The 26,736-nt window shown below is 46.8% G+C and overlaps 1 protein-coding gene across 1 annotated transcript in view; it reads right to left on the bottom strand.

Annotated features, from left to right (window-relative positions):
• Positions 1-26,736, bottom strand: part of LOC138286513 (eosinophil peroxidase-like) — a 122,743-nt gene that overhangs the window by 49,168 nt on the left and 46,839 nt on the right. The window contains exons 6-8 of the mRNA XM_069226866.1: positions 6,549-6,678; positions 5,370-5,576; positions 2,854-3,169 (exon numbers count right to left, since the gene is read on the bottom strand). Coding sequence (XP_069082967.1) covers positions 2,854-3,169; positions 5,370-5,576; positions 6,549-6,678 — 653 coding nt within the window. The remainder of the gene's footprint in view (positions 1-2,853; positions 3,170-5,369; positions 5,577-6,548; positions 6,679-26,736) is intronic.

Genomic DNA, 26,736 nt, shown 5'->3' with positions numbered 1-26,736 from the left:
GTCACTCCCAAACATTTTGCCTTCCTCCTTCTCTTTTTCTGACCTCATTTTTTGCTGGAATTAGGACTCTGCGCACTTTACCATTGCTAATCAGTGCTAAAGAGCATATGCTCTCTCCTTAAAACATGGTGACATTGGCTCATACCCAATTGGCTTATTTAATTTACTTGTAAGTCCCTAGTCAAGTGCACTACATGTGTTCAGTGCCTGTAAATTAAATGCTACTAGTGGGCTGCAGCACTGGTTGTGCCACCCACATAAGTAGCCCCCTAACCATGTCTCAGGCCTGCCACTGCAGTGCCTGTGTGTGCAGTTTCACTGCCACTTCGACTTGCCATTTAAAAGTGCTTGCCAAGCCTTAAATTCCCCTTTTCTACATATACGTCACCCCTAAGGTAGGCCCTAGGTAGCCCATAGGGCAGGGTGCTATGTAGGTAAAAGGCAGACATGAACATGTGTGTTCTATATGTCCTGGTAGTGTAAACCTTCTAAATTCCTTTTACACTGCTGTGAGGCCTGCTCCTTTAATAGGATAGCATTAGGGCTACCCTTATATACTGTTTGAGTGGTAGATCCTGATCTGAAAGGAGTAGCCAGGTCATATTTAGTATAGCCAGAATAGTGATACAAAATCCTGCTTAATGGTGAAGTTGGATTTTATATTATTTTTTTACTAATGCTACTTTTAGAAAGTGAGCATTTCTCTACACTTAAATCCTTCTGTGCCTTTCAATCCACGTCTGGCTAGGTTTAGTTGACAGCTCCCTTGTGCATTCACTCAGACAACCCCAAACACAGCATGCTCAGTCCCACTTGCATACATCTGCATACTGAATGGGTCTTCCTGGGCTGGGAGGGTGGAGGGCCTCACACTTACATGTCAAAGGACAGTAGCCTGCCCTCACACAAAGGACTGCCACACCCCCTACTGGGACCCTGGCAGACAGGATGGAACTGAAAGGGGACATTGTGCACTTCTAAGCCACTCTTTGAAGTCCGCCCCACTTCAAAGGCACATTTGGGTATTTAAGCAGGGTCTATGACCCTACCAACTCAGACACTTCTGAACAAGACACTTCTGGGGTAGAATCTCTACCTCATAGACACTTCCTGGAGAAGAGAACCTGACCCAGAATCTGTAACCTGCTAAGAAGAATTGCCTGGCTGCCCAAAGGACTCACCTGACTGCTTTTCTGAGAAGGACTGCTGCCTTGCTGCTGCCCTGCTGCCTTGCTGCTCTCTGGCTGTGCTGAGAAGTGCTCTCCAAGGGCTTGGATAGAGCTTGCCTCCTGTTCCCTGAAGTCTCAGGACCAAAAAGACTTCATTCCTGCAAGAGAACTCCCTGTGCAGCAAAAATCGACGCACAGCCTGCAAGAAACGACGCACTGCCTGCATCACGGTGAGAAAATCGCGCACGCCGAACCGGAACGACGCAGCCCAACTTCGCAAGGAGAAGATCGACGCAGCGTCAGCGTAGCGACCGGAAATTCGATGCACGACCCACTGGACCGACGCAAAGCCGAGCCGGAATGACGCAGTCCGACTTCCTAAGAGGAATCGACACAGCGCCTGCCATGCGGTAGAAATTTCCATGCAACGCCCACCGGATCGACACAGCCCCTGTGACTTCGTCCTGCAAGCACCGGATTTCAAAGCATCATCCCCGGGGCGTTCGAAAACCCCCCAACCCAAAGAGGATCCCAGTCTACGTGCCGGAAATTGACGCAAAGCCTGCCCTGCGTGAAAACTCAACGACACATCGTCTGTGTGCGCACGAAAAATCGACACACACCTCCCCGTTTTCCACGCATCTCCTCCTCTGCGGTCCCTTGCACAGAATTTGAACGCAAACCAGGTATTTTGTGCTTGCAAGAGACACCTGTTGCTTTTTAAGAGACTAAAGACACTTTATATAATTTTTACAGTGATATTTGAACGTATACTTATTGCATTTTGATCGTTTTGACCTGCATCTTATCAGATAACTATTACATATTTTTCTAAACACTGTGTGGTGTATTTTTGTGGTGCTCTACTGTGTTATTGCATGATTTACTGCACAAATACTTTACACATTGCCTTCTAAGTAAGCCTGACTGCTCAGTGCCAAGCTACCAGAGGGTGGGCACAGGATAATTTGTATTGTGTGGGACTTACCCTGACTAGAGTGAGGGTCCTTGCTTGGACAGGGGGTAACCTGACTGCCAACCAAAGATCCCATTTCTAACACATTTGTTCTCATATCTATAGGTAATACATTCCAACAAAGGGGATTCATTCTTGAATTGTCTGCCCTGAAACTGTTAGTTCATGGTAACATTGTTATAGGTTTTCCTAAGCATTGGTTGTTCCCTAAAGCTAGATTTTTTCGCAGTCTCATACACACTCTTGTTTCTTTCTCTTCATTTCACATTTAGGCCTTTTCTAAATTTCTCTGACATGTTCTCAGTTGAAATTTGCCACAATCCAAAAATAGTAAATGAACAAATAATTTAAGAGAATGAGGGAATGAGAGAAATAACGAGATGTAGGGCTTATGGTATATGGATCAGGTTCATCCTTCACCTCTTGGAGGCCCCTTGATATGGTTACGTCATGGCTACTGGCAGGACAGTTTATGGCACTGGATAATGTAGATAAGAGCAGGTAAGGAGAACTTGCATTTCCGGTGTCAGAGAATAATAAAGAGGCACAGTGGTTGCATTTCTAGAGTAGGCAATTGTGCATGTTGTTTCACTCTCAAATTCAGTAGAATATTTTCGAAAACATAAAAGTACAGTTCAGAGTTTTCAGAAGTCATAAACATAAAATGAAGTATACAAATCCTCTGTAACCAGAAACGATGCTACTCACCACTCAGGAAACACGGTATGCCTGAAGATCTGTTGGTTAGGACACAGAAGTCTATCCCCATGGTTTCAAAGGGAAGATACTCTCGGCCGTCATCAGTAAATCTCTGGTTAACAGCCAACAGCCCTAACTGGTTTGTCAAATTCCTAAGTCTGGTAGCTGTTGGATTGTCACTTCCATACACCTGGCTAGCATCAATAAATGATGTCAGAATGTTAATCTGCTCACGGACGGTTGATCCTTCATTGCATGCTGGAGCCGAGCGGAATAAAGGAATGCAGTCACTTCTGTTTGAAATCCTTGGGTCATTGGGTGGAATCTGCATTAAAAACAACACAGAAGATAATCATCTGTTATTCTGGTACATGATGTGATGGCCATTGGTAATAGGATTAGATGACATCATAGGATAAATGCACAAGGTGAACTGCAATTTGAGTATAAGTACCACTTTGTAGGAACTGGAGATGTGGTAGGTACTCAGATGATCTAGCTAGGATAGAGCTTCCCAAATGAATTGATGGAGGAGGAGACAGGGTAGTGGTTTAGAGGTGTAAATATCTGCAGTGAAGACACAGAAACGCCTTACAAGGTATAGGTTTTATGTGGGTTGCATGGATTTAAGGAGAAGACTTTTAACCTAAGAGGATGATTTTTATAAGCATTAGCGAATGTGACCATGTAAACATGCCTCTATGGGAAAGAAGACATAGAGATCTTGTACTAGTTCTTTGGATACAGCTTTGAAGGTAGTGATCATAAACCTCTGTGGTTGGATTGTAGGAGGCAGAGGTACATTATGGTGGTGTTCTTTGATTGGGCTACTGGAATTGGAGATATAGGGGCATCAGTAAGAGAACATTTAGGGTAAAATCTTATGGAGACAGGTGGTTGTAAGGAGCATTGAAAGCAGAGCTCTGAAAGCTCTTTTTTAGTTCCCTGGATAGGTTAATGGCGGAGAAGACCTTTACAACGTATATAGCATTTATTTATTTGTTTGTTTATTTATTCGCTCTTTAAACAATTGTTATTAGCATCAGAGTCTGCATTTAAATATTGTGTTGTGAAAGGCTCTGTGTTTTAATTTTTGGTGTGAAAATTTTCAGGATCTGCAGATAAGTTGTCACAAGTGGCAATATAGAGATGGATGTATTGGCTGGTTAATGGCAGTGATCGTTTGGAAGATCTTTCTTTGACAATTTGAGTTTATTAATCTCAGTTTCTGTGATAGAGCCTCATTGGAATGTTACTGGAGGTGGAGATATAGTGGTGATATTGTTTTTGCTATTGAATGTAAAGGTATGACAGCCCTAATTAATATAAAAGGATAGTACCTGACAGACAAGCTATAGCATGGGTGTCCAGCATAAATCCAGAATGACTGGATCAGTGCAACATTTTCGGGGTAACTCTAAAATATATAAATTAGTTCAGTTTAAGGTCACTCTATGTAAATTCGTTGTTCTGGATATCCTGAAAATCTGCAAGGATCCCACTCCCCGGGCCATAGGTTGTACACTCCTGACTTATCATGTAAGTTGGAGATTTGAAGCCTGGAGGTCTTGATTTTTGAGTACACATTGAAATCTGGAATCTCTAATAAATAATGTGTATTCATTTTACATGCTTTGTAACCAAAGCAATCTCTAGCTATGATATCAGAGTACTGCACTTAACAATGTAATAATTGAATTCATAAAAACAATGAAGGCTGTCTTAAAACTAGCAATCCTATGACACCAGATCATTTATTATCAATTGATGATAAACCTAGACTGTTATAAGGGTAAAGATGTTTTAGGATGGAGAAGTTTTGCATGTTCCCTGAACAGTATCAAAATGGAGGAGATACAGAGCTCTTCAGAAGACCGCAATAGGGTTTAAGGGTTGTTCCTGAGAAAATCTAAGACACTGTGTGGCATTATTTTAGCCAGTCGGACAGAGAACAAGGTACAGTCCCTTGTCCCTCTCTAGACTTCTAGCTATTTTTAGAAATAGCTGGTTCTTCTAGAGTTTTTTGCTATAAAGGAACACATGCTTCACTAACAGGATTTAGACAGTGAGGTGTTGATAGCTCTATAGGCGATTCCATGGAAATATACATGTGTGACTCTATAAAATTAACAGTTATCTGGTGGTTTTATGAAAATAAAATGGTGGAGCCTCTCCAATTCAATTTTATCTAACATCATGTCCATCCAATGTTTTTCTTGATGGCAGAGCCATCATCATTCTGTCAACTGGAAAACCACATTCCCTCAACCTCTAAAAGAGGTGCAGGAACCAAAGGGAGGGTGGGTGGGGCATCTGCAGATTTTTCGGGGATGTCTCATGATTGCTGTCCTCTGACAGCCTTAATGTTTTATTAATTATTACATTATTTGATAGCTTCTTTAATCAACTACGTAGCCAATTTAATGTTTAACAATTGCATTATGCAAAGAAGATGCACAACTGATGGAAGCCTAATCCTATCATGCGAACAGGTGTGGTATGATAAACAGTGGTATGCATATTACCCTCAGTGGGAAGCAAGGTGGTGCTTTGACACAGGTATGGTCACAATCCAGGCCCTCAGCAAAGGTGATTCTGGCTGGAGTCTCTGGAGAAAGGTCCAGGTCATGGTCTGTCCACTGACCAAACTGCATGAAGGTGAGTGAACGCTCATTATCCAGTGTGATTTCATTGTTTGGAAACCGGACAATCTCGTTTGAAACGGCACGTGCCTGAAATACAGAAAAGAAAAAGGTGGTGACCCTCCTGAGGGTAAGATGCAGGCTTTAAACAGCAGGGCAGTCCTCTGAAGTACAAGACAATCCTTCTGGGATCCTTCACAGAGACAGGAGTGAATTGAAGAGTGGGGCTGAGGATGCTATTCTTTATATCTGGTGCCATCTTTCAAATAGAAGAAATTTCTGGAGTTTTCCCCCACATATGGTTCTGGAATTTCCCTCCTCACTCCTCAGGCCCCAAGATGTCTATAGGGACAATACGCCAATACCCTGGTTTGAAGTTTTTTGTGACTGTGCTGAGGCAGCTCTTTTGAAATGTAAGAAGGGCAGCAAGCAGCTCCGCTCCTCCAATCTGGGCAAGATGGATCCCTTTCTGGGAAGGATACACAAAGGCCAACTGCCAACTACAACTAGTCGTGTGACACAAGACACAAGCTGCTGGCACCAAATGATTAGGTCAAGAAAATGCCATCTTTCTAAAAGTGGTATTTTCAGAATTGTGAGTTAAAATGTCAAATGTAAACTTTACCATTAAAGAGCATTGTAAATTACAATTCATTAGAACCCAAGCAAGACATTTCTGCCTGTTCCCAAATAAAAGTTATCACTTATTAAATGTAATGATAGTGATGATGTGTGAGTGAAATGTACTGAAGGATGAGTGTGGAATGTTGACTGTGAGAGTCAGTAGGATTCGGAGGCTGAGCAAACAAGTCATTGCTCCAAGTAGGGTGTCCTACCTACATTTTGCTTCTTTTCCTTGGAGTAGGTATAACAACTGATATAATAAACAAGTAACCTGCATGATTCAGCGATTCCATACTACAGAACGTGTTTCACAAAAGCCCCTCTGTCGACTGGAAGCAAGACAACCCCCCCCCTCTTCTCCACTGTCCTTCCCATCTCTCAAGTCACAGAGCAGAAGCCCCTCCTACTTCACCATGGGTCCCGCCCCTCATACTCTACCAAAGGGAGCGCAAATCCATTTATTCTTCTGTTCTCTGTCCATCCTACGGGGACAGAACGTCCATCTTCATATTCTGCTGGAAGCCAGCGAGCAAATCCCCTGTTTGAAGCACCAAAAAGTGGATTCCTCCTACAGCAAGAAGTAAAGAAAAAAATGAAAGGAATGCTGGGATTAGGCGTTGCTAATAATAGTACTGTTGAATATTGCAAGCTCAACCTTGTTGAGGGACCCACCCATCAAATACTGCTTTGCAGAACAGTTTGTGAATAGAGATAGAGGGTTTTGAGGCACAGTAATTAGTGTTGTGTTTAAATGAATTGAATCAGATGTAAAAGAATGGCACGAAAAACAACTGCAATCCAAAACTGAGCGCTTACTAATTAAAAGAGAGGAGTCTAACATTGAAAAAAGAAGAAATTGAACTGGTTAGAAGAACCCTAAAAAGGTAGGTCTTCACCAGAAAGCTAGATATTACTTGTCTTGTGAATATCTTCAAGAACATTGTTCCACATTTTGGTGGCTGGATACAAAAAGCTTCTCCTACCACATTCAGCAAACACTTACTGCAAGAACCAAGGAATACTGTTAGAATTGGCATGTGTTCTCAAAGCAAAAGTAACAATAGGCGCAGCCTGATTTTGCATAAAAGTAAGGCATATTCTGAGTATTAAGAGTTTTGCAAAAAATCAAGACTTGCATCAGTGATGGTCAGAAATGTATGGGACTGAAAAGCCTGATTCAATAAAAAATACTTAAAGCATTAAGTTGAAGAACTAACAACCAGGTTAACCTAGGATGTCAGTGCTCAGTCTAAATAGGTTGTTTGACACTGCAAGAATTCTGAGCTCTTTGATGTAAAGAGAAGGCTGATCTGCATAACGTTCCATGAACACCTAATTTCAGCATCTTGCTGTATCAACCAGGTCTGCTTCATCCAACTTTAGATCAGGCCAGATAGCATGTCAAAGAGGATGAGATCAGCCAAAATATCACATTTACGTTTAATGGTAATTTGCAAGCATGAACTTTATGTGTAACTGGAGCAGTGCATGCGGTAGGTGAGCATATATGCCAATCAGTGGTGGAGATAAACAAGAGGACTGCAGATTAAGTAAGACTAATGTGATATCCAGCCAAGCCAACCAATGCAATACAGTTCATCAGTCAAGTAAAATAGTTGTTTGACTGTGTAGATCCAGGCAAACACGGCTGTTACGTATTTGTGTTTTTAAACTAAAACCGTAGGGTCATATGTACTTACATTCAATGTAATGCAGGGCAGTAAGCAAAGTTACTGTGATGCATTGCGTGAAAGGGAGACAGCAGAAATGCACCATTTCAACTACGATAAGCACATTTCTGCAGTCTCCTAGTGCTGGTGCACTGTGTACTGCCTAGCAGCAATGTAGGGACCCTTGCAAGATGGTGCAAGGCTGTCTGCATTACAAGCAGAATTGTTTTTTTTGGGAACGGATACATTCCTGCACAAAAACGATCCTTAAAAGCATCTTCCTCTTTCCAAGCCTGCTGCAGAATGCTGGAAAGCCAATCAAGTGTACATTGTGATTGGTGAAGCACAGCTCTCAAGGCAAACAAACACTGGAGCATCAACCAATCAATCAATCATTGAATTTATAAAGAGCTCTACGTACCCGTGAGGGTTTCAAGGTGCTGGGGGGGGGGGGCTGCTGTTACTGATCGAAGAGCCAGGACTTGAGGAGTCTTCTGAAGGTGAGTAGGTCATGGGTCTGTCGCAGGTTGGTAGGGAGGGTGTTCCAGGTTTTGGCGGTGAGGTATGAGAAGGATCTGCTGCCGGAGGTCTTTCGTTGGATGCGGGGAACGAAGGCGAGGTTTGCAGAGCGGAGCTGACGGGTGGGGGTGTAGAAGCTGAGTCTGTTGTTCAGGTAGGCTGGTCCAGTGTTGTGGAGTGCTTTGTGAGCGTGGGTAAGAAGCTTGAAAGTTATCCTCTTGTCCACGGGGAGCCAGTGAAGGTTTCTCAGGTGGTGGGAGATGTGGCTGTGGCGGGGTACGTCGAGGATCAGCCGGGCGGAGGCGTTTTGGATGCGTTGGAGGCGTAGTAGGTCTTTTGCTGGGATGCCTATGTAGAGTGCGTTGCCGTAGTCCAGCCTGCTGCTGACGAGGGCCTGTGTCACCGTTCTTCTTGTTTCTGTCGGGATCCACTTGTAGATCCTACGGAGCATGCGGAGTGTGTTGTAGCAGGAGGAGGAAACTGCGTTGACCTGTATAGACATGGTGAGAGAGGAGTCAAGGACAAAGCCCAGGTTGCGAGCGTGGTCGGTCGGTGTCGGTGGGGTTCCTAGTGCGGTAGGCCACCAGGAGTCGTCCCAGGCGGAGGGGGTGGGTCTGAGGATGAGGACCTCCGTCTTGTCCGAATTCAGTTTCAGACGGCTGCTTCTCATCCATTCAGCGATGGATTTCTTTCCCTCGCGGAGGTTGGTTTTGGCGGTGCGCGGGTCTTTGGTGAGTGAGAGGATGAGTTGGGTGTCGTCGGCGTAGGTGAGAGTGTTGAGGTTGTGTTGTCGGGCCACTTGTGCGAGGGGGGCCATGTAGATGTTGAACAGCGTCAGGCTGAGGGATGAGCCTTAGGGGACGCCGCAGACGATGTCGGTGGATTCGGTGCTGAAGGGGGAGAGGCGTACTGTAGGAGGCTGGACTGGCTTGTAGTGAGTACCAAGGGGTACTTGCACCTTGCACCAGGCCCAGTTATCCCTTATTAGTGTATAGGGTGTCTAGCAGCTTAGGCTGATAGATAATGGTAGCTTAGCAGAGCAGCTTAGGCTGAACTAGGAGACGTGTGAAGCTACTACAGTACCACTTAGTGTCATATGCACAATATCATAAGAAAACACAATACACAGTTATACTAAAAATAAAGGTACTTTATTTTTATGACAATATGCCAAAGTATCTTAGAGTGTACCCTCAGTGAGAGGATAGGAAATATACACAAGATATATATACACAATAGCAAAAATATGCAGTATAGTCTTAGAAAACAGTGCAAACAATGTATAGTTACAATAGGCTGCAATGGGGAAACATAGGGATAGGGGCAACACAAACCATATACTCCAAAAGTGGAATGCGAACCACGAATGGACCCCAAACCTATGTGACCTTGTAGAGGGTCGCTGGGACTATTAGAAAGTAGTGAGAGTTAGAAAAATAACCCTCCCCAAGACCCTGAAAAGTGAGTGCAAAGTGCACTAAAGTTCCCCTAAGGACAAAAGAGTCGTGTTAGAGGAATAATGCAGGAAAGACACAAACCAGCAATGCAACAACTGTGGATTTCCAATCTAGGGTACCTGTGGAACAAGGGGACCAAGTCCAAAAGTCACAAGCAAGTCGGAGATGGGCAGATGCCCAGGAAATGCCAGCTGCGGGTGCAAAGAAGCTTCGACAGGACAGAAGAAGCTGAGGTTTCTGCAGGAACGAAAAGGGCTAGAGATTTCCCCTTTGGTGGACGGATCCCTCTCGCCTTGGAGAGTCGTGCAGAAGTGTTTTCCCGCCGGAAGGACGCCAACAAGCCTTGCTACACGCAAATCGTGCGTTTGGCGTTTTTGGACGCTGCTGGGGCCCAGGAGGGACCAGGAGGTCGCAAATTGGACCTGAAGAGAGAGGGGACGTCGAGCAAGACAAAGAGCCCTCACGGAAGCAGGTAGCACCCGGAGAAGTGCCAGAAACAGGCACTACGAGGATGCGTGAAACGGTGCTCGCCGAAGTTGCACAAAGGAGTCCCACGTCGCCGGAGACCAACTTGGAAAGTCGTGCAATGCAGGTTAGAGTGCTGTGGACCCAGGCTTGGCTGTGCACGAAGGATTTCCGCCAGAAGTGCACAGGGGCCGGAGTAGCTGCAAAGTCGCGGTTCCCAGCAATGCAGCCCAGTGAGGTGAGGCAAGGACTTACCTCCACCAAACTTGGGCTGAAGAGTCACTGGACTGTGGGGGTCACTTGGACAGCATCGCTGGATTCGAGGGACCTCGCTCGTCGTGCTGAGAGGAGACCCAAGGGACCGGTAATGCAGCTTTTTGGTGCCTGCGGTTGCAGGGGGAAGATTCCGTCGACCCACGGGAGATTTCTTCGGAGCTTCTGGTGCAGAGAGGAGGCAGACTACCCCCACAGCATGCACAAGCAGGAAAACAGTCGAGAAGGCGGCAGGATCAGCGTTACAGAGTTGCAGTAGTCGTCTTTGCTACTATGTTGCAGGTTTGCAGGCTTCCAGCGCGGTCAGCAGTCGATTCCTTATCAGAAGGTGAAGAGAGAGATGCAGAGGAACTCGGCTGAGCTCATGCATTCGTTATCTAAAGTTTCCCCAGAGACAGAGACCCTAAATAGCCAGAAAAGAGGGTTTGGCTACTTAGGAGAGAGGATAGGCTACTAACACCTGAAGGAGCCTATCACAAGGAGTCTCTGACGTCACCTGGTGGCACTGGCCACTCAGAGCAGTCCAGTGTGCCAGCAGCACCTCTGTTTCCAAGATGGCAGAGGTCTGGAGCACACTGGAGGAGCTCTGGACACCTCCCAGGGGAGGTGCAGGTCAGGGGAGTGGTCACTCCCCTTTCCTTTGTCCAGTTTCGCGCCAGAGCAGGGGCTAAGGGGTCCCTGAACCGGTGTAGACTGGCTTATGCAGAATTGGGCACCTCTGTGCCCAACAAAGCATTTCCAGAGGCTGGGGGAGGCTACTCCTCCCCTGCCTTCACACCATTTTCCAAAGGGAGAGGGTGTTACACCCTCTCTCAGAGGAAGTTCTTTGTTCTGCCATCCTGGGCCAGGCCTGGCTGGACCCCAGGAGGGCAGCTGCCTGTCTGAGGGGTTGGCAGCAGCAGCAGCTGCAGTGAAACCCCAGGAAGGGCAGTCTGGCAGTACCAGGGTCTGTGCTACAGACCACTGGGATCATGGAATTGTACCAACAATGCCAGGATGGCATAGAGGGGGCAATTCCATGATCATAGACATGTTACATGGCCATATTCAGAGTTACCATGGTGAAGCTACATATAGGTAGTGACCTATATGTAGTGCACGCGTGTAATGGTGTCCCCGCACTCACAAAGTTCAGTGAATTGGCTCTGAACAATGTGGGGGCACCTTGGCTAGTGCCAGGGTGCCCTCACACTAAGTAACTTTGCACCTAACCTTTACCAGGTAAAGGTTAGACATATAGGTGACTTATAAGTTACTTAAGTGCAGTGTAAAATGGCTGTGAAATAACGTGGACGTTATTTCACTCAGGCTGCAGTGGCAGGCCTGTGTAAGAATTGTCAGAGCTCCCTATGGGTGGCAAAAGAAATGCTGCAGCCCATAGGGATCTCCTGGAACCCCAATACCCTGGGTACCTCAGTACCATATACTAGGGAATTATAAGGGTGTTCCAGTAAGCCAATGTGAATTGGTAAAAATGGTCACTAGCCTGTCAGTGACAATTTGAAAGTAATGAGAGAGCATAACCACTGAGGTTCTGGTTAGCAGAGCCTCAGTGAGACAGTTAGGCACCACTCAGGGAACATATACATGCAAACCTATGAGCACTGGGGCCCTGTGTGACAGGGTCCCAGTGACACATACATATAGGCCACAAACCTATGAGCACTGGGGTCCTGACCAGCAGGATCCCAGTGACACATAACAAACATACTGAAAACATAGTGTTTTCACTATGAGCACTGAGGCCTGGCTATCAGGATCCCAGTGAGACAGTGAAAACAGTGACAAACACCCTGACATACACTCACAAACAGGCCAAAAGTGGGGGTAACAAGGCTAGAAAGAGGCTACCTTCTCACACAACCCCCCCCCCCCCAAACAAGGGCAATAAGGCTAACCTTGGCCAGTTGAGACTTTATTGTCTAAGTGGTGATAAGTAGAGAGTAGCTCTGCAATAGACTGGTTACTCCCTTTATCATCCACTATATGGTTACTTCCCTGTGGGGATGTAAACCACCCTGTTTGAAGTTTTTTAGCTAAGCAACAATGTGAAGATGTATTTTCAGAGTTTCTATCAGTAAGTTTTAGTTTAGAGCAGTGGGAATTGTCCACTGAACCTATTTGTAGTGATGGAAATGCCAGACAGGGATGCTGTCTCAGAAAAGCCATAGCTGGGCGAAAACTTTGTCCATCTGGCTGGAAGAGAGAACAGGGATGCTGTTTCTCTTGAGTTGGAGCAGGGCAGGGATGCTGTCCTATGAGCTCCATACTAGGGCAGGGATGCTGTCCTAAGTGTTGTGAGGTAGTGCAGGGTTTCTGCACTAAAGTTTCTCTGGGAGGGTTGGAGGGATGCTCCATGTTAACTAAAATGGTGCTGTTTTTCTCACCAATGTTAGTTATCCCACAGAGAGGTACTTCCACCTCAGGGAGTCCAGCTTTGCCAGCTGATGATTCCCTTGGAACAGGTGCCACCCCAGGAGAGGTTTCTCCCACCACAGGAATAGTATCCTGAATGGTAGGGTGGTTAGGGGATACTGTGATACCCTTTTTACCTGTTGATGGAGAGGGATCCTGAGTTTTCAGGCCTTCTCTCCTTTGCTTTTTCATTTCACTTGAAATGAGAGGGAACAATTCCTCAGGGATGCCCAGCATGGCTGCATGGGCATAAAACTCTACATCAGCCCAACCTGAGGCCTCTAGGTCATTACCTAAGAGACAGTCTACAGGTAAGCTATGTGATACCACCACCTGCTTAGGGCCAGTAACTCCACCCCAACTAAACTGAATTATAGCTAAGGGAAGAAACTTAGTGGAGTTATGGACATCAATAATCTTATACTGTTGTCCAATGATGTGTTGTTCAGGAGGCACTAGGTTTTCAGTCACCAAAGTGAAACTGGCACCTGTGTCCCTGTAGGCCAAGGCCTCAACACCATTTATTGAAACTGTCTGCCTGTACTTATCCATTGTAAGGGGACAAGCAGCCAGTGTGGCAAGGCCAGTGCCACTAGGTGTGACAGAAACTGTCTTGGGACTGATTACATCAGTTTCCACTATGGACCCATAAGTGAACCCAACTACACCCTTTGCTTGACTGTTGCCAGCAGTCCCACCACTAGTACCACTACTGCTAGGGGCACTAGAGCTTGATGTATTAGTGGTGGTAGGCTCAGGGGGTTTACCTGGACAGGACTTATCCCCTGGCCTATGGCCTCTGTTTTTACACACAAAGCACCAAGGCTTTTTAATGTGTGCAGGTTGGGAAGAAGAGGAAGAATTTGTTTTATCCCCACCCTCTGAAGAGTGTTTAAGATTTGAAGTGGGATCTTTGGTTTTACCCTTATCCCCATGCTTATCTTGAGATTTTTCACCATCTTTCTTCTTATTGCCATCTTTGTCACCCCCTGTATGAACATTTCTGTTCACCCTTGTTCTGACCCATTTGTCTGCCTTCTTTCCCAATTCTTGGGGAGAGGTCAGATCAGAGTCTACCAGGTACTGGTGCAACAAATCAGACACACAATTATTAAGTATATGCTCTCTCAGGATTGTGTTATACAGGCTTTCATAATCAGTAACTTTACTGCCATGTAACCACCCCTCCAAGGCCTTCACTGAATGGTCAATGAAATCAACCCAGTCTTGTGAAGACTCCTTTTTGGTCTCTCTGAACTTTATCCTGTACTGTTCAGTGGTTAAGCCATAACCATCCAGGAGTGCATTCTTAAGAACTTGGAAATTATTAGCATCATTTTCTTTCACATTAAGGAGCCTATCCCTACCTTTTCCACTAAATGATAGCCATAGCATAGCAGCCCACTGCTTTTGAGGGACATCCTGTACAGCACAGGCCCTCTCAAGTGCAGCAAACCACTTGTTAATGTCATCCCCCTCCTTATAAGGGGGAACTATCTTATGCAGATTCCTGGAATCATGCTCTTTTGCAGGATGACTATGGGGAATACTGCTGCTGCCACCATGGGTATCTAAACCCAACTTCTGTCTTTCCTTCTCTAATTCTAAAGACTGTCTATCCAAATCCAGCTGTTGCTTCTTGAGCTTCAGTCTGGTTTGTTCCACTCTCAATCTATTGAGCTCCCTTTCTAACAATCTGTCATCAGGGTGGGTGGGAGGGACATTTCTAGATACAGAGGTATGATGGGAATGAACAGAAGGAGACCTGTCCCTTACAGAGGGCACCCTAACAGCTTGGCTAACAGTATAATGTGAGAGCACACCAGCAGTATGGTGTGATTCAACCTCTGTACCAACTATGCTAGACTGTCTAGTAATGGGCAGGCTGAGAAGTTTCTTTCCTGAATCTTTTCCTGGGGGAGTCCCTGGATCAGATTGAGAACCATTAGCTACTTTTTCACCAGATTGGGCACTTATGGCCTTATCCTGTACTCTAAGCATGTTAATTAACAGTTCTAAGGAAGGATTCTTCCCTACACTCAAACCTCTCTCTATGCAGAGACTCCTTGCTCCTTTCCAGCTAAGGTGATCATATGCAAGTTTGGACAGTTCAACATTTTTGCCTGTGCCAGACATTTTTTAGAGAGAGTTAAAGTGATAGAAAAAGAGAAAAAAGTTTTCAGAACTTTTTGGAAAGACAGAAAAAAACTTTTTAAACTTTTAAGAACTTTTTGAAAGTTTTAGAAGTACTTTTCAGCACTTAGAAAAGAGTGAAAAGAGGAAATGCAAAACTTTTTGGCTATGTGTATATACACTGACCTTGTTTTGTATATTTTTCTCTTATGAAAAGTACAATGACAAGAGTGGTAAGTAGTCTCAAGCACTTATCCCACCACTGCACAACCAATGTAGGAGGCTGGACTGGCTTGTAGTGAGTACCAAGGGGTACTTGCACCTTGCACCAGGCCCAGTTATCCCTTATTAGTGTATAGGGTGTCTAGCAGCTTAGGCTGATAGATAATGGTAGCTTAGCAGAGCAGCTTAGGCTGAACTAGGAGACGTGTGAAGCTACTACAGTACCACTTAGTGTCATATGCACAATATCATAAGAAAACACAATACACAGTTATACTAAAAATAAAGGTACTTTATTTTTATGACAATATGTCAAAGTATCTTAGAGTGTACCCTCAGTGAGAGGATAGGAAATATACACAAGATATATATACACAATAGCAAAAATATGCAGTATAGTCTTAGAAAACAGTGCAAACAATGTATAGTTACAATAGGCTGCAATGGGGAAACATAGGGATAGGGGCAACACAAACCATATACTCCAAAAGTGGAATGCGAACCACGAATGGACCCCAAACCTACGTGACCTTGTAGAGGGTCGCTGGGACTATTAGAAAATAGTGAGAGTTAGAAAAATAACCCTCCCCAAGACCCTGAAAAGTGAGTGCAAAGTGCACTAAAGTTCCCCTAAGGACAAAAGAGTCGTGTTAGAGGAATAATGCAGGAAAGACACAAACCAGCAATGCAACAACTGTGGATTTCCAATCTAGGGTACCTGTGGAACAAGGGGACCAAGTCCAAAAGTCACAAGCAAGTCGGAGATGGGCAGATGCCCAGGAAATGCCAGCTGCGGGTGCAAAGAAGCTTCGACGGGACAGAAGAAGCTGAGGTTTCTGCAGGAACGAAAAGGGCTAGAGACTTCCCCTTTGGTGGACGGATCCCTCTCGCCTTGGAGAGTCGTGCAGAAGTGTTTTCCCGCCGGAAGGACGCCAACAAGCCTTGCTACACTCAAATCGTGCGTTTGGCGTTTTTGGACGCTGCTGGGGCCCAGGAGGGACCAGGAGGTCGCAAATTGGACCTGAAGAGAGAGGGGACGTCGAGCAAGAATAAGAGCCCTCACTGAAGCAGGTAGCACCCGGAGAAGTGCCAGAAACAGGCACTACGAGGATGCGTGAAACGGTGCTCGCCGAAGTTGCACAAAGGAGTCCCACGTCGCCGGAGACCAACTTAGAAAGTCGTGCAATGCAGGTTAGAGTGCCGTGGACCCAGGCTTGGCTGTGCACGAAGGATTTCCGCCGGAAGTGCACAGGGGCCGGAGTAGCTGCAAAGTCGCGGTTCCCAGCAATGCAGCCCAGTGAGGTGAGGCAAGGACTTACCTCCACCAAACTTGGGCTGAAGAGTCACTGGACTGTGGGGGTCACTTGGACAGCGTCGCTGGATTCGAGGGACCTCGCTCGTCGTGCTGAGAGGAGACCCAAGGGACCGGTAATGCAGCTTTTTGGTGCCTGCGGTTGCAGGGGGAAGATTCCGTCGACCCACGGGAGATTTCTTCTGAGCTTCTGGTGCAGAGAGGAGGCAGACTACCCCCACAGCATGCACAAGCAGGAAAACAGTCGAGAAGGCGGCAGGATCAGCGTTACAGAGTTGCAGTAGTCGTCTTTACTACTATGTTGCAGGTTTGCAGGCTTCCAGCGCGGTCAGCAGTCGATTCCTTATCAGAAGGTGAAGAGAGAGATGCAGAGGAACTCGGCTGAGCTCATGCATTCGTTATCTAAAGTTTCCCCAGAGACAGAGACCCTAAATAGCCAGAAAAGAGGGTTTGGCTACTTAGGAGAGAGGATAGGCTACTAACACCTGAAGGAGCCTATCACAAGGAGTCTCTGACGTCACCTGGTGGCACTGGCCACTCAGAGCAGTCCAGTGTGCCAGCAGCACCTCTGTTTCCAAGATGGCAGAGGTCTGGAGCACACTGGAGGAGCTCTGGACACCTCCCAGGGGAGGTGCAGGTCAGGGGAGTGGTCACTCCCCTTTCCTTTGTCCAGTTTCGCGCCAGAGCAGGGGCTAAGGGGTCCCTGAACCGGTGTAGACTGGCTTATGCAGAATTGGGCACCTCTGTGCCCAACAAAGCATTTCCAGAGGCTGGGGGAGGCTACTCCTCCCCTGCCTTCACACCATTTTCCAAAGGGAGAGGGTGTTACACCCTCTCTCAGAGGAAGTTCTTTGTTCTGCCATCCTGGGCCAGGCCTGGCTGGACCCCAGGAGGGCAGCTGCCTGTCTGAGGGGTTGGCAGCAGCAGCAGCTGCAGTGAAACCCCAGGAAGGGCAGTCTGGCAGTACCAGGGTCTGTGCTACAGACCACTGGGATCATGGAATTGTACCAACAATGCCAGGATGGCATAGAGGGGGCAATTCCATGATCATAGACATGTTACATGGCCATATTCGGAGTTACCATGGTGAAGCTACATATAGGTAGTGACCTATATGTAGTGCACGCGTGTAATGGTGTCCCCGCACTCACAAAGTTCAGTGAATTGGCTCTGAACAATGTGGGGGCACCTTGGCTAGTGCCAGGGTGCCCTCACACTAAGTAACTTTGCACCTAACCTTTACCAGGTAAAGGTTAGACATATAGGTGACTTATAAGTTACTTAAGTGCAGTGTAAAATGGCTGTGAAATAACGTGGACGTTATTTCACTCAGGCTGCAGTGGCAGGCCTGTGTAAGAATTGTCAGAGCTCCCTATGGGTGGCAAAAGAAATGCTGCAGCCCATAGGGATCTCCTGGAACCCCAATACCCTGGGTACCTCAGTACCATATACTAGGGAATTATAAGGGTGTTCCAGTAAGCCAATGTGAATTGGTAAAAATGGTCACTAGCCTGTCAGTGACAATTTGAAAGTAATGAGAGAGCATAACCACTGAGGTTCTGGTTAGCAGAGCCTCAGTGAGACAGTTAGGCACCACACAGGGAACATATACATGCACACCTATGAGCACTGGGGCCCTGTGTGACAGGGTCCCAGTGACACATACATATAGGCCACAAACCTATGAGCACTGGGGTCCTGACCAGCAGGATCCCAGTGACACATAACAAACATACTGAAAACATAGTGTTTTCACTATGAGCACTGAGGCCTGGCTATCAGGATCCCAGTGAGACAGTGAAAACAGTGACAAACACCCTGACATACACTCACAAACAGGCCAAAAGTGGGGGTAACAAGGCTAGAAAGAGGCTACCTTCTCACACGTACTCTCTGGGTTCTGCCGGAGAGGAATGAGATGATCCAGTCGAGGGCTTTTCCTTGAATTCCGGTTTCGTGGAGGCGTGTTTTCAGGGTGCAGTGGCAGACTGTGTCGAAGGCGGCAGATAGGTCCAGGAGGATGAGGGCTGATGTTTCGCCATTGTCCATTTGGCATCTGATGTCCTCTGTGGAGGCGAGAAGGGCGGTCTCAGTGCTGTGGTTTCGTCTGAAGCCGGACTGGGAGGGGTCCAGGATGTCGTTGTCTTTGAGGTGGCTGGTTAGTTGTGTGTTGACAATTTTTCAATCACCTTCGCTGGAAAAGGGAGTAGGGAGATCGGTCGGATTGGTGTCTGCTTTGCGCTTCTTGAGGAGGGCCCGGATTTCGGCGTGCTTCCAGCTTTCCGGGAATGTCGCTGTTTCGAAGGAGATGTTGATGACCTTCCGTGGTTGGGGGCGATGGTGGAGTCGGCTTTGTTGTATACGTGGTGGGGGCAGGGGTCTGACGGAGATCCTGAGTGGATGGAGTTCATGATCTTGCGTCTCTCTGTGTCGTTGACGTTGGTCCAGGAGGTCAGGCGGTTTGCACAGGTGGAGCTTTCGGGGGTGGGGTCTGGCGTGGGAGTGGCGTTGAAGCTGTCATGGATGTCAGTGATCTTCAGGTGGAAAAAGGTGGACAGCGCGTTGCAGAGTTCTTGGGATGGTGGGATGGCGTTGACGTTGGCGTTAGGGTTGGAGAGTTCTTTCACGATGCTGAGGAGCTCTTTGCTGTTGTGTGCGTTGTTGTCCAGGCGGTCTTTGAAGTGGGATCGTTTGGCTTGTCTGATGACTTGGTGATGCCTGCGGGTGGTGTGAGGCTGTCAGGTGTGTGTTTGAGGAGCCATTCCTTTTTTAGTTTCCGGTAGTCGTGCTTGGAGTTTAGGAGCTCGTCGGTGAACCAGGTGGCTTTTCTTCTGGCTTGGTTGTCGGTGGGTTTCTTGAGTGGCGCAAGGGTGTTGGCGCAATCGTTGATCCACAGAGCATCATGACATGTTTAAGCTTTGTGTTTAAACCAAAACTGTAGAATATTTGCACTTTACTCACAATGTCTACCATAAATTCACCATCACTTGGAAGCCAAGCAGCAAGGTGGTGGGCTTCTTTCATTGTAGACATGGCACGGCAACTAAGGAGCACTCTTAACGGCTCAAGCCCAACTCTTAAGGGAAAAAACACTGGAGCAGTGTGATGGTGATGCATGCTTTGCACACAAAGTTCATCACCATCGAGCAAGGGGCATGGGATAGGCAACTGCTGGGTTCATTGCACAAATTTGTTCCATTTTGAAGGAATTATCTGTCCCTTAGGTTCCTGTATACGTTCCTATGCAACAATAAAATGAAAAAAAAAAAAAAAAACTCAGGTGAATGAATAATTGTTCACAAAACAGCTAGAAGTCTCCTGTCAGCTACTTAGCTGAGAGGATGGCAAGAAAATCTAAACAATCAACTTTCTGATGTGCATACATCATACTATCCAATCTAAGTAGAGCAGGCAGCCTGATGTCCTTACTTCAAAAGCGCATACTCTGCCAGCATGTCAGAGTAGGCTTTCTAACAGTGGAGCCAGGGAGAGTTACGCCACTGAAAAGATGAAGGCTTGCCCGAATCTAAATAGAATGGGTGGGCCATCACTTTGGAGACCGGGTATTCTGCCACATTTATGCCTGAGTACCCTATCTGCAAATACAAAGATCAAGAACTAACCGTGGATTTTGTGAGCAATGGACTAAGCCCTAGATGTATATTGCTTGTTGTTGTCTAGCATTTATTTCATACAGAAGTAAATATCTATATGCATTTATATTAAGGTTATGGATCCAGTACTGTAAGGAGGCATTTGTGAGTAACGGGGTTGTTAACTGAGAGGAGTGTGAGCCCTTCTCAAGCAACAGCCACAATCCCTGTCAGGGTGAACCACAAAAGTCTCCAAATTAACCTTTGCTTAGCCATTTTGTAGCTTGGCGCAAAAGCAGTCCGGCCTAACTTAGAGGTAATGTGTAAAGTATGTATGGAGCACTTAAACAGTAATAACGTGAAAACACCACACAAGGAAAATTCCACACCAACTAAGAAAAATAGAGTAAAAATTCAAGAACCTATTTGACACTAAAATGAACCAGACATATGCAATTTTAAAGGTTTAAGTAAAAATAGTGTGTAAAAGCACAAGCTGCCAATTGTGGGTATCTGGATGTCCCGGCCAGGACAACGTCACAAGTTTAGGCCAACCGCGATGGAGCGCCAGCCTGATAAAGGAATAAGGTTAAGCCCTTATGTTGTTGTAGAGTTGTACCTTATGTCGTTCATGTGGGGAGTTGCACTGCGCAGCTGCATTTCAGAGTAGCGCTGCAGGTCCTGAATCGGGATGCATTGTGCTGCATTAGGTTCTGATAAGGAGCTGCTTCAATGCAAGGCCTGTGTCAAGTTGTGTCACTGTACATCGGTTCGGATGAGGAGCTGCCTAGGTTGCGATGCAAGGTCCCGTTGATCTGCATCACACTGCATCAGTTCCGATGAGGAGCTGCAAGGGCTGGGCCAGGTTATGTCGTGCTGCGTCAGTTCTGATGGGGACTATAGCTGGGCTGGCAGAGCACCTGTATCCCCATCTTCAAGGGTCCAGGACTGGGTAGGCACCACTTAGAGGGTTAAGACTTACAGTAGGGAGAGTCCAGGTGCGCGTTCAAGATGGTTAGAACCTTTTCTGTCCATTTGGCTCTGATCAGGAGGCCAGGCAACAAGTCTTTGGTGGTCCTGGGTTCAAGCTGCAGATCGAGACCTTCTTTCTCAGGAAGCAAACCAGCTGGGCTGTCCTTCTTGCAGCAGAGCAACAGGGCAGAAGATCAATCCTTCTCCTGAGTCTTTTACAGGTCCAGACTTTTTTTTTTTTAAATATTTTTTATTGATTTTATGTTTCAGATATGTAATACAAATTGTTCGATTTTCAACCACAGGATAACCCAGTGCAATATCTAGTATCTAAACCATTTAACAATCACAAACCCCCCCAATAAGCACAACACGGAACACTTCCAGTTTTACAGTATCATTTCTAACTGCACCCGCCATGAGTTTATCCTTTGTTATTTATCTTATAAAGGTATTCGCTCGTGACCAATGTGGGCCCTATTTGGCGTGCGTGAGTTTCCTAGCTGACTAACGGGGGCTCCTTTCAGATTGATGAATGCAGGCATCTATCCAGGTTTACTACTCCTCATGTATCGCTGGTGCTGCAGTGCCGGAGATTTGACGGATTGTTGCTGCAAGAGGGAGGGAAAGGGGTGGTGTGCATGTGCTGTGGTATCTGTGTGCCCTATGGGCTTTATTTCTGTAGTGGGGGATGCAGGGGGATTTATGTCGTAGGGATTGCGAGTGTGTGTTCCCCAGTTCAAGGGGGCCTCTCATCGTTTTTGGCCTCCAATTTTGTTACCAGTTCTTCCCAGGTGGTGCACCCTGTGTGTTGTCGCCCCTCGCGCACCATTCTCTTTAGTACCTGGTGTTCAGTGCGAGCCCAACGTAATATTAGAGAATGCCAGGATTTCAGGTCGGGAGCCTTGGGGGCTTTCCAGTGTATCGCTATTAGTCTTTTGTACATTAATAAGGCTAGGTCTATAAACTTGTGTAGGTGTCTTTGTTTTTTTGGTCTCTTTCTCAATCCCAGCAGGCAAGACTCGGGGTCTGCTATCAGTGCAAGCCCCGTTAACTCAGATACCTCCCCTACCACCTCCGCCCAGGCCGTTTGTATATTAGGGCAATCCCATACCATATGAAAGAAGGGTGCTGACAGTGTTTTGCATCTTGGGCATACTGACTCAGAATCGGGGAACATACGCTTTATCCTGGCTGGGGAGAGATATGTTTGATGCGTGAAATTGAATTGAGTGTACCTGAATCTGGGATTCCTTGACACGCCGCGGGTGTGGGACAAGGCCTTTGGCCAGTCTGCCTGTGGGATCGGGGTGGGGAGTACTGCGTTCCATCTCCCCCAGGCTTTCCCCGCCTGTGGTTCGGGAGTCTTATTGAGGGTTCTGTATAGGTTGGATATTATTTTTATTTGGTCATTATGTTGTAAAAGCTGGTGGATCACTGGGGAAATCGCTGGTTCCAAAATACCTGCCCGCCATATTTTTCTAATTTCGTGACATACGGCGTGGTATGTCAGGAACTGACCCGGGTTTATCTCCGTGAGGGCCTGGAGAGCCTCAAACGTCATTAATTTGCCATCTTCAAAACAATCTCCTACTGTCTGTATTCCTGCTTCACTTCACACCCTCGCAGCTTGCATTCCGGCTCCCCACCAATAAATAGTTTAGTGGTATGTGTGGGGAGTAAGGAAGCTTATCTTCTCCTTTTTGCACATATTTAGCCCACCACACGTGCGCAACTGCAAGCAATGGGTTGACCTGTTCCGTTTTGGGGGGCTTAGATGTCAGCCAATTTATGAGGGGGGTCCCGTTCCGCCGAGGCTCTAGGCTCATGGGTTCTGCCTGCTCTGGTCTGTGGATCCAATATTGGACCCACTGAAGTTGTGCGGCTGCGTAGTATCTTTAAAAATTAGGAGTTCCCAGGCCACCGTTATCCAGCGGGCGTTGCAGTGTGGTTAGTGCCCCCCGTGCTCTACCACCAACCCAGATGAGCTGCAGTAGAGCTGTGTTTAAATTGCTGAAAAAGCTTTTGGGAATAGTTATCGGCAGGGCTGCAAAGTAATATAGCAGCCTAGGTAGGATCAACATATTGGCGATCGCCACCTTGCCGGGTGGCGAGAGCGGGAGCTTGTTCCAGAATTGCAGGGAGCCTTTTATGGAGGTTAGCGCCCTCCCCAAATTCCTGTCTCTTAAATCTTCTGTGTCATGATATATGTTTATCCCAAGATATTTAAATGTTGTCGGACACCACTTTAAGTGCCCTACCTTAGGGACATCCTGATTGCTGGGAGCCCTCTTTACCAGGGGAAACACACAGGACTTCTCCCAGTTTACCACAAGGCCTGACAGGCCTCCAAATTCAGCCAATAAGGATATTACAGAGGGAATAACTGCACAGACGTTTCTGATATATATTAAAGCATCATCTGCGTATAATGAGACCGTGTGGTATAACCCGTTTCTAATTATTCCCCATTCGTGTTCCATGAGGTGTATTCTTGCCGCTAGTGGTTCCATTGCTATGGCAAACAATAGCGGGGATAGGGGGCAGCCCTGCCGTGTCCCCCGGGAGATCAAGAAACTATCAGAAATCACCCCGCCCGTCTTCACCCTCGCACTTGGATTGGAGTACAATGTCCGGACCCAACGGATGTAATTAGGGCCTATTCCCATGCGAGCCATCGTAGCCAATAAGAAGTCCCACTCCAGCGTATCGAAGGCCTTTTCTATGTCTAGTGAGAGCACCATTTCCTCTTGTGCATCACTGGGGATGTCCCCCATTATGCTCAGCAGTCTGCGAATATTTAGGAAGGTGTTACGCTTTGGGATGAAGCCATTTTGATCTGCATGTATCAATGAGTGCATGAGGGGGGCTAATCTATTAGCTAATATTTTGCCTAGTATTTTGCAGTCTGTATTTAGAAGCAATAGTGATCTATAGGATTTGACATCCGTATGGTCTCGGCCCTGTTTGGGGAGTACCACTATCATAGCTTCCCTTTGGGATATAGGTAGGCTTTCTTTAGTCCATGCCTCTGTGAACACTCCTAGCAAATGGGGTTTCAGGCTGGGTAAATAAGCTTTATAATATTCCGAGGGGAATGCTTGGTCTTGTAATGCCTTCACCTGGAATCTCCAAGTGGGGACTGCCTGACGTGTCCTACCCCAGTTCAGTGTTACTTTCAGAGGCGCATGATCCGAGAGCTTCTTTGCTAAGTATTCAGATTCGGTGACCAGTGCCCCTATTTCGCGAGTGCCCCATATTATATCTATTCTAGTGTAGGTGTTGTGTGATGCTGAGTAAAATGAATATTCTTTTTGTTCTGGATGGCCTAATCGCCATATGTCATGGAGTCCCATAACGTTTGCCCACTCTTGCAGGGGACCTATGGGTTTCCTATTGGTTAGTGAGCTCGGATAGGCACTGGTTCTATCCAATACTACAGATGGGGTACTATTGAAATCACCGCCCCAGATGGCTAGGGCCATGGGGTGGGACAACAATGTTGGAGTGAGAGTGGTAAGAAAACCCGTAATGCCACTGTTTGGAGCGTATACCCTGACCACCGCCATTTGTCTGCCGTCTAGTCTGCCCTCCACAACTACGTATCTCCCTCCCTGATCTATCTTGTGTGATGACAAGAGGAATGGAACTCCTGCCGCTATCCAGATCAACACCCCCCTTGCGAAGGCCGAGTATGTCGTGCCTATCAGCTGGCCTCCCCATTTCGTGCGCAGGTCGCGTAGGTCCCCCTCTAACATGTGTGTCTCTTGCAAAATAGCAATATGCACTCCTAGTCGTTTGAGTCGAGCGTGCACTCTAGCCCGTTTACTCAGCGCCCCAAGACCCCTGATATTCCATGTTACTATGATATACTGGTTTTTAGTATTGTTGCGGGAAGACATCATATGGGGATCTGAGGGTGCATTGCTGTGTTAAGGATCTGGGCTCTAGAGTTGGCCCGCCTGGTCACTGCCTTTCTGTAGCTGGTCTTTAAATATAGCGGGTGCAGGTGTTCATTTTGCGCATTAAGTGATTCCGGTACTTGCGTTCCTACTAAACTATTAGCCCCAACTCCCCTTATTAAACCCCCTATACTACTTTCAACTACTGTGAAACTACAAAACTTAAAAATATGTGAAATAACCCATATCCAGTTGGATTTGCATAGTGGGATTCTCATATCGTACAGATGTGGCTCTTATAAGGGGCTCACATCTTCCCGCAGACTTAGTCTGCTGATATCGTCAGACGCCCCCCCAAGGCATGAGTTTGTTCCCTCTGGCCCCACCCGCCAATCGTATTCCGCCTCCATATGCCCCCAATCACTTAGCTTAGTGTTTATATCAAAGATACATATTGTTGGAGGCACATTGTCCCCACATCTCGGCGGTGCCACAAAGTCTCTGCAGATTTCCAGGTTTCAAGCATCATCGCTGGCGGTCTCTCTGGGCGTGTGCGTATAGTTTAAAGTTCGTCAGCGGTTCTGGGGGTGACCTTTGGCCCACCTAGTTCTCCTGTTAATGTGGATGCGGAGCTGGCCATGTCTGAGTCCGATCCCGGTTCTGGGGGTTTCCTAGCCATTGCACTGTGACTTTGCATGTGTAACGGCGTCTCTTTTAGCACTTTTGCTCTTTCTTCTGCTGCTTGCCAGTCATTGGGCTGGCCTCTGGTACGTCTTTTGGATCGCTTCCTTGCAGCAGGAGTTTGCCATTTCTCGTCCCCTTCCTTGTCTTCCCAGGAGTGTGATAGGCCCTTGGCGTGTAGCCATGTCCAGGCATCTTCGGGGTTTGTGAATATATGGGTGCGGTCCTCCATTACTACCCTTAGTTTGGCAGGGAAGAGCAAGGCATATTTTATGTTGTGTTCCCGTAGGCGTTGCTTAATTTTGATGAAAGAATTGCGTTGGTTCTGCACCTCTTGTGTAAAGTCTGGGTATGCGTTAATGTTCGAGTCTTCATACTTGAATGGGCCTTTACTGCGGAATTGTTGCAATATTGCATCTCGATCTCTGTAGTTCAAAAATCTAGCAATCAATGGCCTGGGGGACTGGCCAGGGGCCGGGGGTCTACCCGGGATTCTGTAAGCCCTTTCAACTGAAAAAAACTTAGATGGAGCCCCATTTAACACCTCCTTGATTAGCCACTGCTCTAGGGAAATTTCTGATTCCGGTTGTCGCATACTTTCTGGAAAACCCAGAAACCTCACGTTATTGCGACGCGCCCTGCTCTCCATTTCCTCCGATCTCCTCCAGAGTACCTTCAGCTCCTCATCCATGCGCTGGATCTGTTTTTGGTTTCCTTGCGCTATTGAAGTTAAGTCGGCTATTTCAGCTTCTGTCGTTTTCACTTTTTCAGCTAGGCTTCGGTGGTCCACTCGCAAAAAGTTCAAGTCTTGCGCAACTGCGTCAATTCTGCTTTCCAGAGATGATTTAGTGTCCAATATTGCCTGCAATACTTTCTCAAACTGAGCAGAATGCGCAAGAAGTGTACTTTCTAGTGACTGTAGGGATGGATTAGATTGTTGGTCGGCAGGCGTTGAGTCCTTGAGCAGTTCGGTCTGAGTTCTCAGTTGATTTGGCTCTGCCGGCCATTTTGG

This window comes from Pleurodeles waltl, chromosome 3_2 (assembly GCF_031143425.1).
Source record: "Pleurodeles waltl isolate 20211129_DDA chromosome 3_2, aPleWal1.hap1.20221129, whole genome shotgun sequence".
NCBI lineage: Eukaryota > Metazoa > Chordata > Amphibia > Caudata > Salamandridae > Pleurodeles > Pleurodeles waltl.
Note: the sequence above shows the minus strand (reverse complement) of the source record. Positions and strands in the feature narration are given on the sequence as shown.